General features: G+C 48.7%; 1 protein-coding gene across 1 annotated transcript in view; it reads left to right on the top strand.

Moving 5' to 3' along the window:
* The first annotated feature begins 459 nt into the window (after nt 1-459).
* thbs2a (thrombospondin 2a) overlaps nt 460-16,582 on the top strand; it is a 91,094-nt gene continuing 74,971 nt past the window's right edge. Inside the window, exons 1-4 of the mRNA XM_038815978.1 lie at nt 460-616; nt 1,026-1,103; nt 1,253-1,806; nt 2,210-2,288. Coding sequence (XP_038671906.1) covers nt 1,031-1,103; nt 1,253-1,806; nt 2,210-2,288 — 706 coding nt within the window. The 5' untranslated portion in view covers nt 460-616; nt 1,026-1,030. The remainder of the gene's footprint in view (nt 617-1,025; nt 1,104-1,252; nt 1,807-2,209; nt 2,289-16,582) is intronic.

A 16,582-nucleotide genomic window follows, 5' to 3' on the forward strand; every position in this document is an offset into this window, starting at 1 on the left:
CCAGGAATCGACTGGAGTATGTGGGTGGATAGTCGGGCTGAATTTAAACTCGCAAAGCCTCCCTATGTCCTTCTCTCCCGGTTGGGAATTCTCTGCCAGTTATTTCTTTCTGTTGTTTAATTTACCATTGATGTCAGAATGTGTGCCTGCCCCTCACACGCGAGGGGCTCGCCTGCACTGCACACCCCTCCCAAGTTCTTGTCCAACACTGTGATAGAGGGCCGGGGGGGAGGGGGGGGGGGGAGATGGAGACAGGAGGTGGTGGGGGTGAGCTGCAGGAGGCTGGAACCCAGGGTGTCCCCGCAAGGGAGGTCCAGACAGGGGTGGGTTGTGCCTGGGGCGGGCAGGCTGGGCGGGGAACATTATGTAAGTTGGCTGAGGAGAGGGGGTTGAATGAGCAGCACTGCCTCTCGGGCTGATTGACAGCAGCCTGACATCTAAGTGTGTATAAAGAGGCGGGCGAGGTGCGGTCCCGCTACTTTAAGCTGCTTCAGCACAGCAGCGCCTCACCAGGATTGGGAGTTACCAAACCCTTTCACACTCCCCTCCTCACTGTCACACAACTGCACTGCAACAACTGGATACAAAGCTGCTTCTTAAAGAGATCCGACGCCAGGTGAGACAGTTACATCTGTATTTATATTATACAGAGATAGATAGATATACAGAATTACTTTATACATAAACTAATATTGCACCCAACTTTTTTTGTGTTTCCAATTTTTGTTTTGCCCAGCTCAATGAAAAAGTTCTTTGCAAAATAATCCTTCGAAAGTTCCTGTCCGCTGTTAATGTCTGCTCTCCAAAAGTCACAGTTTTTTAAGCCTCTTCAGCTCTAACTTTTCGCTGCCATATTCCAGCTGGCTTACTGTCACAGTCACCGGAATATATTTATTTTTTTTTAAAAAGAGCAAGTTTCAAAACACACAGAATTGTAGCTCTTGTGGTTGCTGCATGTAGTCTGCTTCTTAAGCCGGGTTGAAAGGGTTTCTCTGAAGATCCCCTCTCTCTCTCTCTGTTTCCAGGGCTGATGTTGCTGAGGAATGGACTGTGGTGGTTGCTGTCTGTGTTACTGGCTTTGGAAGTCAGGAGTCAATCCCTCGGTAAGGAACAACCCTCCCCTGTCCACCTCTTCATTTACAAATCTCATCCCCCCCCCTGTGTGGGGTCAGCACAACTCTCTGACTGTCTCTTGTTGGGTTTTTTAATTGTTCCTCTCTCTCCCTCTCTCCCTCTCTCGTTGTCTATTAAGCCATTGCTCGGGAAGAGGAAGCTGTCTTCGACCTGCTCGCCATCAGTAACGTGAACAGACAAACGGCCGGGGTGAAGCTATTCCGAGGTCCTGACCCCTCCACTCCGGCTTACCGCTTCTCCAGGTTCGACACCATCCCCCCGGCCGCGGGGGACAAGCTCCGGGACATCGTGCGGCTCATGCAGTACTACGAGGGCTTCATCCTGGTGGCTAACCTGCGACAGGACAGGAGGAGCCGGGGCACCTTGCTGGCCATCGAGGGCCCTGGCTACAAACGCCAGCTGGAGGTCATCTCCAATGGGCTGGACAACACGCTGGACTTGCAGTACTCGCTCGAACAGTCCCAGAGCCTGGTCTCCTTCCAGGACGTGGACATCGCTGACTCGCATTGGAAGAATATCACCATCCATGTCAATGGGGAGAATGCTTACCTGTACGTGGGCTGTGAACTCGCCGACAGCTTCATCCTCGATGACCCCTTCTATGAGCAACTAAGTGCGACTAACAGCAGACTGTATGTGGCCAAAGGATTAACACCTGGGAGGAACTTCAGGGTAGGTGAATTCTGAATTCTCCCTCTGTGTACCTGAACAGGCGCGGGAATGTGGCGACTAGGGGCTTTTTGCAGTAACTTCATTGTAGTGTTAATGTAAGCCTACTTGTGACACTAATAAAGATTATTATTATGCCCCCCCCCCATCCACACACCATGGAACCCTTTGACTAACAGAGTTAGCAACAAATTAACCTCCAGAAATCAGACCGTTGATCGTAATTAGTAATGATAATGAATTAATAATTGGTGTTGAATCCTGATAATTACACATGATAGATTTGTCCATTATTCAATCATTCCAAATGTTTTATCTGACACTTTCCAAAATGGCAGTAATATACAGCTGACTGGTCTGGTTTATTCATATCCCACCACTAATCGGTATGAATTGTTATCCTCAGGGCTTCCTGCAGAATGTCCAGTTTATATTTGGTACTTCCATCGTGAATATTCTCCGGAATAAAGGTTGCCTCCAGACAGGTAGGGTCGAATTTCCAGTCCGCTCCGAAGATCTGTTTGGTGATGGTGGTTTCGAATTGTTTTGTGGTTCCATCATGTCAACCCTACCCTCACGTCCCAGAGGGTGGTGTGGTAGCAAAGTGGTTAGCACAGTTGCTTCACAGCTCCAGGGTCCCAGGTTCGATTCCCGGCTTGCGTCGGTGTCTGTGTGGAGTCTGAACGTTCTCCCCATGTCTGCGTGGGTTTCCTCCGGGTGCTCTGGTTTCCTCCCACAGTCCAAAGATGTGCAGGTTAGGTGGATTGGCCATGATAAATTGTCCCTTAGTGTCCACAACAAAGGTTAGGTGGGGGTTACTGGGTTCCAGGGATAGGTGTGGGGTGCTCTTCCCAAGAGTCGGCGCAGACTCGATGGGTTGAATGGCCTCCATCTGCACTGTAAATTCTATGTTCTGATCTGAAATGCACCACGAATAACATACAAGACATGGGGGGCACGCGGGCGGCTTCGTAGTATGAACTCTGGAAGGTTGTCCCCCACTGGATGGCGAACCTAGAACACGGGGGACACAATCTCATGATAAGTGGGGGGGGGGGGGGGGGGGTGATCATTTAGGACTGAGGTGAGAAAACTCTTCACTCAAAGGATTGTGAATCTTTGGAATTGTTGATCCCAGGGGACAGTGGTTCTCCATTATTCAATGCATTTAAGGCTGGGGTAGATTTTTGGTCTCTTGGGGAATCAAGGAGTATGGGGAGTGGGCAGTGCCTAGGATCAGCCCCAAATTGTGGAACAGGCTCCACACCTGCGAAACAAAAGGAGTCCGCTGCCTCCAGATCAGAACGAACAAATATTATTGAAGGTCTCATTTGTTTAAGTTGCTTGAGTAAAAGACGTTTGAATTGTTACATTTTTGTTGATGGTTTGATAGTTGCAAAGAACTTGATTGGAACAATATTAGAGAAAAAATATGTGATTTGCTAACTGGAACATTTATATCAGAGTTTTTTTTGATAATTATGACTGAATAATGTTAATGGCAGAATATAGAATATGGATGTATTGCAGAAAACTCCAGCTGTCTTAGGTTTACCTTGGAGAACAATCTCCGCAGCCATAATAGCTTTGCTTCTGTCTCAATAAGGGAAATATTAACAAGCCACATATGGTGAGGTAATGAAGGATCAGTAATGGTGGCGGGAGGAGAGAATGATGTGGAGGGCAGGTTTTTATGTTGTTTTCAGTTCAGGCAACTCAGATAGGTCCTTGAACAGGAGCTAGCTTTGACTTATTTTACCTCCCGCCTCTTATAATGAGGAGCTCAATCATCAATCTTCCCACTGGCTCAGGAATTAGGCCATTTATTGTTTTTTTTAAAAAACTGGTTTAATCATTCCCTGCGCTAGATGGCAGTCAACTCCTTAAATATGGAGCAAAATGTTGCAGCTGTTGGAAGTCTGCAGTTGAAACACCCAACATATGTGGCACGGGAGGGTAGGCTTAACATTTCAGGTCCATTTCGGATGAATGGTCATCGACTTGAAACACTGACCCTTTATTCACACAAGTACACAGCACCGAGGAGGTCCATCCTGTCTGTACCGGCTCTTTGAACACATATCCACTCTTTTGACTCATTTTCCTGCACTTTCCCAACAGCCTTGGAATCATTTTAGAAACAGTTGAATAATGTGAGGAGGGCCTGGGTGTCCTTCCAAGGCCAGAGGTTGGGAATTCTGTGGTGAGTAACTCCCCTCCTGACTCCCCAAAGCCTGTCCACTATCTACAAGGCACAAGTCAGAAGTGTGATGGAATACACTCCACTTACCTGGCTGAGTGCAGCTCCAACAACACTCAAGGACCTCGACACCATCCAGGACAAAGCAGCCCATTTGATCAGCATCCCATCCACCCCACCATAAACATTCACCCTCTCAACCGCATGCAAGGTGCATTGCAGAAACTCACCAAGGCTCCTTGGTGGCACGATAGCACAGTGGGTAGCACTGTTGCTTCACAGCGCCAGGGTCCCAGGTTCGATTCCCGGCTTGGGTCACAGTCTGTGCGGAGTCTGCACGTTCTCCCCGTGTCTGCGTGGGTTTCCTCCGGGTGCTCCGGTTTCCTCCCACAAGTTCCTCCTTCCAGACGTGCTGTTCAGTGAATTGGACATTCCGAATTCTCCCTCAGTGTGCCAGAATGTGGCGACTAGGGGCTTTTTCACAGTAACTTCATTGCAGTGTCAATGTAAGCCTACTTGTGACAATAATGAAGATTATTGACAGCACTTTCCAAACCCGCGACCTCCACCACCCAGAAGGGCAAGGGTGGCATGGGAACATGATGACCTGCAAGTTCTCCTTCGAACCAAACACCATCATGGCTTGGAAATATATCGCCATTCCGTCCCAGCCGCTGGGTCAAAATCCTAGCACTCCCTCCCGAACAGCACAGTGGGTGTACCTACACCACTTGGACTGCAGCGGTTCAAGAACAGTTGAGTGGCTCACCCTCACCTCCTCAAGGGAAAATAGGGTTGGCAACAAATTCATGCTCACATTCCATGAAAGAACTGTTTGAAATGGTTGAATTCCCTTAGTCTATACACATACCGTGTGGACTTGTGATTGGAAATATTTAGTCTTGTACCTTCTCATTGGCTGCATCATCGATTGTCACTAAGTTTAAAAATGTCAAGATGGGGAAGGGGGTCAAGCAGAGACTATCCCCCCAGGCTCCAGGGGCTGAATGGCCTGCATCTTTAAAATATTGTGAAATTCATTGATGAACTTCGATTCACCAGGGAAACAAATCACCTGAGAGATTGAGTAAAAGCAGAAAATGCTGGCAATTCTCAGCAAGCCTGGCAGCATCTGTGGTGAAAGAAACAGGTTAACCTTTTGAGTTGAATATGTAACTCTTCACTTTAGAGATGATTTGGGGTATGCCAAGAGTTCAACAATGCCCACTTTATAATCTCAACTAAATCCATTAAGTTCTCAACATTCTCAAAACAAACTCCCAGCTATCCGTTACTCTTTCCTGTCGAATGGTGTGTTGTTTCCTTACAATATAATTGAAAAGATTCCCGATTGTAACACTGCAGTCACACTTGATGCCATTATTCTCTGGGTCAATGTCACCAATTGCTGTATCTGTGTTTATATCAGTTATATTTCTGCTAAGTTCACTACAGTAAAAGGAGCAGACACTATAATGCCCAGTCAGGGAGATTTTAAAAATCACTGATTACCTGGGCAGCACGGTAGCATAGTGGTTAGCACAAATGCTTCACAGCTCCAGGGTCCCAGGTTCGATTCCGGCTTGGGTCACTGTCTGTGCGGAGTCTGCACATCCTTCCCGTGTGTGCGTGGGTTTCCTCCGGGTGCTCCGGTTTCCTCCCACAGTCCAAAGATGTGCAGGTTAGGTGGATTGGCCATGATAAATTGCCCATAGTGTCCAAAATTGCCCTTAGTGTTGGGTGGGTTTACTGGGTTATGGGGATAGGGTGGAGGTGTTGACCTTGGGTAGGGTGCTCTTTCCAAGAGCCGGTGCAGACTCTTTGGGCTGAATGGCCTCCTTCTGCACTGTAAATTCTATGAACCTCCGGATAGCCTCAATGTTTTATTTTTCTTGTGAAACTAAGGTGACACCTTACTTGCAACACACCAAGCAGAGCATCTGCATCACCAAGAAACTGCTGTGGGCAGGTCCTCGGTCAAAACAAATGACACCAGGTTAAAGTCCAACAGGTTTGTTGAGCGATTCACCTGAGGAAGGAGCAGCGCTCTGAAAGCTAGTGATTCAAAACAAACCTGTTGGACTTTAACCTGGTGCTGTAAGACTTCTTACTGTGCTCACCCCAGTCCAATGCCGGCAACTCCACATCAAAGCAAATGACAGCAAATAGCTGAATAGGCCTATGACCATCCCCAATGTGGACAGTTGCCTGTCCATCAGAAAATACAAAGACTTGGATTTGATTCAGGCTTCGAGCCCATTCAAATTTGGACACTCTTTGATTACCATTCAGTCGAGTGACTCGGTGGGTCACCATGTCGGAGGACAAATGCTGCAGGAGTTCAGCACTGACAGCAGAAACTAGCAAAGGGACATGGGTGATTAAGTGAATGGGCAAAACTGCGGAAACAGAGTTCAACGTGGGGGAAGTATGAGGTCCTCCATCTTTGGCCCCGGAAAGGGTAGGTCAGGTTAGGCAGTAGCTGATCATCTTTGATCAGATTATTTCACACTCCCTGCGTCCACAGTACATTGAGTCAGAGAGTTTTACAGCACATCAAGAGGCCCTTTGGCCCATCGTGGCTGTGCCGGCCCATCAAGCACCTATCTATGCTAATCCCATTTTCCAGCACTTGGTCCATAGCTTTGTATGTATTCAAATGCTCATCTAAATAGTTTCGGAGAGTTAGGTCAGAGTATGTTCTAAAAGGAGGAAATGGGAAGCTGTAGAGGAACAGAGGGATTTTAGGAGTACACATACAGATGTGATTTAAAGCTAATGGACAGCTACAAAACAAATGAAATGCCTCATGGAATGTTCGCCTTCACCTTACGTGGGCTGGAAAACAAATAAGTGAAGGTTGGTTCATCTAAAGCTCTGGTTAGACATTCACTGGGTTACTGTGTTCATTTCTGGGTGCTGCACCGAGAGAAGGATAGACTGAGTTAGAGGGAGTGCAGATGCTAGGGCTGGGGTTTTCTCATGGGCAGATTGCAAACCGCTACTTTACCTGTCTCAGGAGCCATGTGAGTAACCCTTATGTTAGCAGCTGGTGTTCAAAACTGGCTGAGTTGCTTCATGAGTTCTATCAGTCTGTGCTTGGGGCGCATATATTTATTTTCCTTTCTTTTGCTTGTGCTTTTTTGTTCTTTTTTTTCCCACATTCTGTTCTTCCTTCACTGGTTGTATTTTGCCGTGCTTCCCCATCTCCTGTTTTCCCCTTTGATTTCCATGGTTCCTAATCCTGAGATTTGACCCTCCAAATCTTCAGTATAGGACTGAGGGAAGCCAGCAATGCCAGAGGTGCCGTTTTGCGAGGGAGATGCTAAACTGTCTGAAGTTCTGGTTTGGACATAAAGGGCTGGATTCTCCGATTTTGAGGCTCTGTCCGGGGGAAGGGCCTGGTTTCATGACAAAACTGTTGGCGCCGCCCCAGCACTGATGTTCCGACCGGTAAGGGGCTAGCAGCCACGCTGCTTAAAACACATGGCCTCCCCGATATAGACGCCTGGAGAATTGCTGGGTCCGTGGCCGCGCATGCGCACGGCTACGACATGCAGCGACCGTGCCATACAGCATGGCGCCGGCCGTGCGCGGACCCGACGTGCACGGTAGTGCCCCCCAGACACCCCTTTGCCACCCCCGGCCCACTTCCCACCAGCTCCCCCTAGCCCTCGCCGAAACCCCGCCCCCAACCAGCAGCATGGTCCCCCCCCCCCCCCCCCCCCCCCCCCCCCCCCCGATGTGGCAGCGCTGGACTCAGTCCCAACAGTGTGTCGCGCGCTCCTTGATGATGTCGTTTTGGAGGGGGCGGAGCATCCAAAAACGTGCACCTATTTGGGGCAGCACGATAGCATGGTGGTTAGCATAAATGCTTCACAGCTCCAGGGTCCCAGGTTCGATTCCCGGCTGGGTCACTGTCTGTGCGGAGTCTGCACGTCCTCACCGTGTGTGCGTGGGTTTCCTCCGGGTGCTCCGGTTTCCTCCCACAGTCCAAAGATGTGCGGGTTAGGTGGATTGGCCATGCTAAATTGCCCTTAGTGTCCTAAAAAATATAAGGTTAATAGGGTTGGGGTTGTTGGGTTACTGGTATAGGGTGGATACGTTGACTTGAGTAGGGTGATAATTGCTCGGCACAACATCGAGGGCCGAAGGGCCTGTTCTGTGCTGTACTGTTCTATGTTCTATGTTCTATTTGGTCGTAAACAGGGATTCTCCGCCCGATCACCAATTACGATATCGGCGTCGGGCAACAGAGAATGCCACCCAAAAGATTCCGGGGAACCATTTTAGAGAAGAGCAGGGGAGTTGGGAGGTATTTAATGGAGGACGATAAACAGTTGAAAGATTGCTGTGAAAGACAGCTGAGGCCAGAGTATTGGACATCCAGGTAGAAGGTAGCTAATGGGAGGTAGATAATGGATATTGTGGAAAGATGTGATCGAATGAGCTTTGGGCCTTCCTGACTCAACCCATCCTGAAATCTCACTAACTCCGCTCAAACGCTGTGGAACAAACCAGGAAACGTTCAGGTCTACAAAGTTCAGTTCCGCGTTGGGTGGTGTGCTTAGCAACTGAGCTCAGTGGCGTTCCTGAAACCCACCGAAAACAAGAAAGTTTGAACCGCCACCCGCAGGCAGTAATTAGACAGCTCTGCCTGAGCGCGTTTGCCAGGACCCCATCAGGCACACGTGCATCTGAAAGAGACACCAGTTGTTGCCAGCGATTACTCAGAGTGTCATTCTTTGCGGAGATCAACAGCAGTTGGTTTCCGGCCCGTGCCTCAGCTGTGGTGCCCGGGAACACTTCACACTGCAAATTGGAGTGCGTGCTCACCACGCTTGCTGAAAGGGGAGCTGTTCTTGTGGCAGTGTTTGGAATGTAAGATAATACTTTACGATGCTATTCGTGGGTTCCAGTGATGGAGCTCGTGCCAGGAAGAGAACAAAGCTGTTTTGTTTTGTGTCTTTCTTTTGCACTATGCCATACCATCCTCTCCCTCTGGCAGAAGATGGGCTGCTTCATTTCAAAAGGTCAATAGAACAGTACAACACAGAACAGGCCCTTCGGCCCTCGATGTTGTGCCGAGCAATGATCACCCTACCCATAACCCAACAATCCCCCCATTAACCTTACACTACGGGCAATTTAGCATGGCCAATCCACCTAACCCGCACATCTTTGGACTGTGGGAGGAAACCGGAGCACCCGGAGGAAACCCACGCACACACGGGGAGGATGTGCAGACTCCACACAGACAGTGACCCAGCCGGGAATCGAACCTGGGACCCTGGAGCTGTGAAGCATTGATGCTAACCACCATGCTACCGTGAGGCCCCATTGAAAGGGAATTGCTGCCATTACGGGGAGGGAAAGGCCCATTGGAAAATGAGTCTATCAGAATGAGGCCCTTCCTCCCAACCAAGTACTGAGTCAAGTCGCAAGGTTACATGTGAGCTTTTATTTTGCGCCAGGCGGAACTTTGTCAAATGCCTTCAGTAAGACCATATAGACAGCGACCAGAGACACTTCCCTGTCCATTTGTTAGTGATGTCCACAAAAAAAATCAACAGGCATGGCTCTACGTGTCACAAATCCCGGCAACATAGAGAACCAAGCCAAACACAGAAATAGAGACGAGAGCTCAAAGAGGAATCAAGGAGGGAGGAGATAGTATGCAAGAGTAGATTAACTTTAAAGGTAATACCTAAATCTTTTATAGTAAGAAGTCTTACAACACCAGGTTAAAGTCCAACATGTTTGTTTCAAACACTAGCTTTCGGAGCAATGCTCCGAAAGCTAGTGTTTGAAACAAACATGTTGGACTTTAACACGGTGTTGTGCGACTTCTTATTGTGCTCACCCAGTCCAACGCCGGCATCTCCACATCATAAATCTTTTATAAATATATAAATAGTAAAACAGTGGTCAAGTGTGACCAAAAGGAGATCGATCTTCTGGTGGAGGCAGAGGTACTAACTGAATACATCTGCCTTAATTTATTATTTGACGGGCTGTGTGCATTGCTGGGTAGGTCAACATTTGTTGCCCACCCCTGAATCACATTGAACTGAGGGTAGTTAAGAGTCAGCCAGATCGCTGAGGAACTGGAGACACACATAGGCCAGGCCAGGGCATTAGTGCAACAGGACGTTTACAACAATGGGTTCGTGGTCACCATTACCAAGACTAGCTTTTAATTCCAGGTTTTATTCGTTGGATTTAAATTCCACCCTGGTGGGAGTTGAACCCATTTCCCCAAAGCATTAATCAGTCTCCACATTACATGACCACTGCGCCACAATTTCCCGCTTCACAGAAGGAGATGCTGCCCGTGTCGCATTTAAGGAGGAATTAGGAGAAAAGTGGACAAGATAAAAATCGATACGAGAGGTTGTGCTTATAAGACAGGCAGTACTCAAGGTAGAAAAGTCACCTTGATGCGATCTATCGTAGATTGAAGGGGTAAATAAAAGTTGACGGTGATGGAAGCTTTAGCCACAATTTTCCAAATCATTGTTGGGTACGGGAGCAGTACCAGACAACCAGATAATTGCAATATAGCACTGCTACTGGTGAATCGGATACTACTATCTATCATAGAATTTGCAGTGCAGAAGGAGGCCATTCGGCCCATTGAGTCTGCACCGGCTCTTGGAAAGAGCACCCTACCCAAGGTCAACACCCCCACCTTATCCCCATAACCCAGTAACCCCCACCCAACACTAAGGGCAATTTTGGACAATAAGGGCAATTTATCATGGCCAATCCACCTAACCTGCACATCTTTGGACTGTGGGGGGAAACCGGAGCACCCGGAGGAAACCCACGCACACACGGGGAGGATGTGCAGACTCCGCACAGACAGTGACCCAAGCCGGAATCGAACCTGGGACCCTGGAGCTGTGAAGCAATTGTGCTAACCACAAGGCTACCGTGCTGCCACTACATGGTCACTAAGGTGATTTCATATTAAATTTGTGAGAATAGTGTTTGGAGACAGCGAAATAACCATTCCAGTGAATTCTGATCATGGAATTCTGAAACAATTAGAATTCCTTTGTGTGTGACGCATTCTAAATGGAAATCTTTTCAAATCTTAACCAGCTCTTCAAAGCCCTATCAGCAAGGGCACAGTCCTAATTTTCACACGAGCTTGGGAAAGAGGAGATCTGACATTCGAGAATGCTGAGTTTGAGTTCTGGCTCATCAGAATTTCCACATGCACATTAAAAAAAATCTATAGTTTTATTAAAATCTACATTCACGTTTGCCCAGGTACCAGGGCAGGGGCGACATAGGTGAAGGGTTCACCCAAGGCCGACCCCAGGGATCATGCGCTCACACAGAGCATACACGATTGACATGGCGATCGAGACACTGGGCACAATCTGAGAGGCAGCCGGGAGCTATAATGGGAAAACAATAGAGTTGGGAGACCAGCAACTGGAACAAATTTAGCACTGCTGCCAGGAGTAACCTATTAACTCAAAGATCGATCAACATCATAATGGTCCTCTAACTAGGTTAGCGATAGCAAAGGTTAAATCAATATTCAATAGATGAGCTAATGGCACTGTGCAAATTTGATCTTTATGATGGATAAATTGGACATGCACTGTCTTGTCCCGTAAATGGACTAAGCCTACCTACTGAACACCCAAGGCTTCAATCCATTGCAATGATTTATGAATGTCAAGTTATACTCCTATATATACGGTACTTTCCTGTAGTATACTTCCTTAGGCCTTTCAATATCATATATATCTGAGCTCTGTTCAGTAATCGAGGCCTTTTGAAGAAGAATTCAGCAAAGCTGCACTCTTGGAGACAGAGGTACAAATTGGAGATAAGACTCTTATGACAGGAGACCTGATCCTCTGAATGGTCCTCCCAAATGGCGAGACTTTGATCCAAGAGCACAGTATCCCTGAACTAGCTGTTTGGTATTAACATCCTTGATATGTTAACTGCTCTTCAGTGGTTTTGGTCCCCGTATCTGAGGTGGGATGTAGTAGCATTAGCGGCAGTTCAGAGGAGGCTCACTAGATTGATTCCTGAGATAAGGGGCGGGATTCTCCCTTTTGGGGACTAAGTCCCCACACGATGGCTGCAAGTGGGTCCGCGCATGCGATCAGGGACCACCGATTGGCGGGCCATCGCGATCTGGGGGGGATCTGCCTTCCTCCGCGCGGCGGCCCACTTTGGCGTGGGCGCCGCAGACATGGCGGACCCACAGCGGGCCCGTGCGGATTAAGGTACGTCCCCCCCAGATTGCGATGGCCTGCCGATCAGTGGCCCCCGACCGCGGTCCTGGCCACCGCTGAGGGCCCCCCCCCCCAGAGTCAGATTCCCCCCCGCCCCCGCCCCCCACCAGGACCGCCACCGCGGCCGCGGCTCTGAGCACCTGGCGGGTGGTACCAGATGCGAACAACACCGGCGGCAACTCGGCCGGTCAACTGCGGAGAATCGCCATTGGGGCCTCTTCCAACGGCCGCCAAACCAGCGCCGCGTCGCCCGCACGCGACTGGCGGGTCCGCAAAGAATTCGAAAGCGCCGTCGTGCCAGATTTCCGGCGTGAATGGCTATTCTCCACCCCCGCGCCGGGCACGATTCTGCCCAATTGGTTTGTTTTATGAAGAGAGTTTGAGCAGTTCAGGCCGATACTCTCGAGTTTAGAAGAATAACGAGAGATCTAATTGAGGTATAGAAGATGATAAAAGGCATGGATAAAGTACACGTGGAGTGGATGCTTACTCTTGTGGGGCAATATATAACGAGAGGTCATAGTTTTAGGAGAAGGGATAGCAGATTTAAAACAGAGATGAGGAGAAATTACTTCTCCCAAAGGGTTGTGAATTTGTGGAATTCGCTACCCCAGAGTGCGGTGGATGCTGGGACAGTGATGTGGAGATGCCGGCGTTGGACTGGGGTGAGCACAGTAAGAAGTCTTAGAATACCAGATTTTAACCTGGTGTTGTAAGACTTCTTGCTGGGACAGTGAGCACATTTAAGAAGGAGATAGACAGATTTTTAATTAGAAGGGTTATGGAGAAGAGGCAGGAAGGTGGAGTTGAGGCCGAGATGATCACATTGAATGGTGGAGCAGGCTTGAACGGCTGAATTTCTTAATCCTGCTCATAGTTCCTATGTTCTTAAAAAATATTGGGCAGGATTCTCCGACACTCCCGCCGGGTCGGAGAATCGCCGGGGGTGGCGTGAATCCCGCCCTGCCGCTCTGACGCCGGCTGCCGAATTCTCCGGCGCCGGTTTTCGGGCGGGGGCGGGGATCACGCCGCGCCGGTTGGGGGACGTTGGCAGCGGCAATTCTCCGGGCCCCGATGGCCGAGAGGCCGCCCGTCTTCAGCCAGTCCTGCCGGCGTGGATTAGACATGGTCCATACCGGCGAGACTGGCTTGGAGGGCGGTTAGTGGGGTCCTCAGGGAGGGGTGGGACGGGGGGGGGGGATCCGACCCCGGGGGGGGGGTGGGGGGCCACGGTGGCCTGGCCTGCGATTGGGGCCCACCGATCTGTGGGCGGGCCTGTGCTGTGCGGGAACTCCTTCCCTCCGCGCCGGCCTCTGTAAGGCTCAGCGATGGCCGGCACGGAGAAGAAACTCCCCCGCGCCTGCGCAGGAAACACGCCAGCGGTCGGCGGAGCCCCTTCGGAGGATTCCACAACTTCCGGGCGGCCCGACGCCGGAGTGGTTCACGCCGCTCTTTGGCGCCGGTACCGGCCGCCCCGCCAATTCCAGGAGAATCCCGGCCATTATTTGTCGAAAAGTAACATAAGGCATGTCCCAAGAGATATGAGTGACAACTATTCTTGGGAATGGCAATATCTGACCCTTGTGGTTGTCAGATGTTTGCTTAATGCCCGGCCCAGAAGACAATCACCTCAATTGTTGCCCACTAACTTCATATGAAACCCAGATTGTTTTGGTGGGATTGGAGCAGGTGCGAAAATAGGATGCCTTTACCTGTACACTGTTTATAAACCAGTTTACAATTTCATTTCAAGTAAAACAAAAAGGGATGTTCCCCTGAATGTTATTGTGATATTAGCATTATCTCAGGATTTTGTGGTTATCAATACCCCAGGATATCATTGGGATTTACGTAGTAAAAGAAGTTACAACATAGAAGCTGGTCAGTCGATTAAGCTAGTCCATGTTTGATTAAATAGGTCCCATCACGCTTCCTCAGTTTCTGTATCCTTTCAACCCTTTTTCCTTCATCTACCTGGCCAATCTTACCGTCACTGTTGGAAAGACCCAGTTTCCTTGATTCTGTACGAGTTCCACAGCTGGAAACCAGTCTGCATTTTTGATCTCCGAGATCGGAGATGCTCCCAGGAAATTCCGTCGCTGTGTTTGCCCCTCAATAATTAACCCTGGAAGTGAATTCCAGATTTTCAGAATACCATCCGTAACGTCCTCTGAGCCAAATCTCGTACATTTAGTCTGGTATCCATGGTGATTCATCCTACACACCACACCATCTGGAAACAGTGTGCTCTTAGCTACCCTGGTGAATTCTACCTTCTTGCTGCAGACTTTGCCGCATTTCTCTAATAAAAAAGACCTATGTTCATGTTTCAGCTCATTACTCTTATAAAGCCTTGGTTTTCTCATTCCTCCAGGTTATCATTGTGATAGCAGCATTGTGATTCAATAAATGGCCCGAATATTGACCAGGGCCGATCACTTCTATTTCAGTCCATGTCCATGTGCAGGATTACCCAGATACCTGTAAGGGCAAAGTCCAACCAATCGAACCTATGTACTAGTGCCCTCCCGCCTGATGAAACCCTTGCTGCTCATGTGCACTTCACAGGGTCTTCCTAAAGCAACATGCTGCCCATTTGACTGGTACATCCTGGCTGCCAGTCCTAAGCTCATCATCATCGGAGATCCAGTCATACCTAAACTCACAAGAATTGTGCTTTATCCTGAGGGTTAGCACTGTTATCTGAATATATAAGGGTTAGTAATGTGCATTGACCAGTCTCATGAATGTTAGTGCTGTGCATTGTCCGAACTCAAGAGTATCATAGAATCCCTAAAGTGCAGAAGGTGGCCATTTGGCCCATCGAGTCTGCACCTACCCTCTGATTGAGCACCCTACCGAGGCCCACGCACCTGCCCTATCCCCATAACCCTGTAATCCCACCGAACGTATGGACACCAAGGAGCAATTGCGCACGGCCAATCCACCTCATCTGCACAACTTTGGACTGTGGGAGGGAATGGGAGCACCCGGAGGAAACCCACGCAGACACGGGGAGAAAGTGCAAACTCCACACAGGTCCCTGGCACTGTGAGGCAGCAGTGCTAATCACTGTGCAACCGTGGTGCCCACATTAATACACTGTGTACCACATTGTTAGTTAAACTAAGTAGTGTCATTAAACACAGCCCATTAATAATCCCCCACAGTCCCATTGTGTTAAGTGCATTCCTTAAGCATATTATTGCAATATTTACAATACCCCAGCATATTATTATGACTTTGAATAAAATTGAATAATTCATGAATAATTCTCAACCTTGCCCCCTCGCCTGAGGTGTGGTGATCCTCAAGTTAAATCAACACCAGCTCTCCCTGTCAAAGGGGAAAGTAACCTATGGTCATCAGGGACTATGGCGACTTTGCCTTTACGTGTTATGACATTATAATTCCCTAGAGTTTTTGTGTTATCTTACTTGGGGCAAAGTATCATTGTGATATTTTCAATTCCCCCAAGTATAATTATTCTCCTTGCAAAGTTGACTTTTCCTGATTTATTTTAAAATCTCAATATGTATCCGTTCGCTACCAGAGACACGGAAACATTTCTCTGCCTTCTGACCTGCTGCTATTGAAAATCCTGCTCTAGCTCTATCAGTACCAATGAAATATCTGCAATGTGAAATCTGCAGGAATGTAAAAGGGACAAGAAAGTCTGATCGCAACATGCAGGGAATGGCAAACAGGATGGAAGGACTGGATACGGTAGCACAGTGGTTAGCACTGTTGCTTCACAGCTCCAGGGTCCCAGATTCCATTCCCGGCTGGGGTCACTGTCTGTGCGGAGTCTGCACGTTCTCCCCGTGTCTGCGTGGGTTTCCTCCGGGTGCTCCGGTTTCCTCCCACAAGTCCCGAAAGACATGATTGTTAGGTAATTTGGAAATTCTGAATTCTCCCTCCGTGTACTCGAGATAGCCGGGAGTAATTTTGTGAAGATGAAGGATGTTTGAAGAACAGGAAAGTTGAAACTTGTGACAAGGGGGTAACTCGAAAGATGCTACATTTGCCCCACTTTCCTGTCTGCCTCAGAAACCTGGACAATAAATAAAGATCTGTGGAAGGAAATTGAAGCCACTGTGGATGCTTTGACGAATGCTAAAAATTCCAAATACAGACCAGAAGACCAATGAAGAGGTGTTTGAAATTGCACAACGTACTCGTTACAAAGTGACATCCAGTGGTGAAAATGTTAGTGTTTTGGCCATTTGATCAGAGGTGAAAAGTTACAAAGACCTCCGAGAAGGAAAAATGGGGGGCAGCAGAAAGAGGGGTCAACCTTGGTGTAGTTGGA

Source organism: Scyliorhinus canicula, chromosome 1 (genome assembly GCF_902713615.1).
Source record: "Scyliorhinus canicula chromosome 1, sScyCan1.1, whole genome shotgun sequence".
Classification (NCBI taxonomy): domain Eukaryota; kingdom Metazoa; phylum Chordata; class Chondrichthyes; order Carcharhiniformes; family Scyliorhinidae; genus Scyliorhinus; species Scyliorhinus canicula.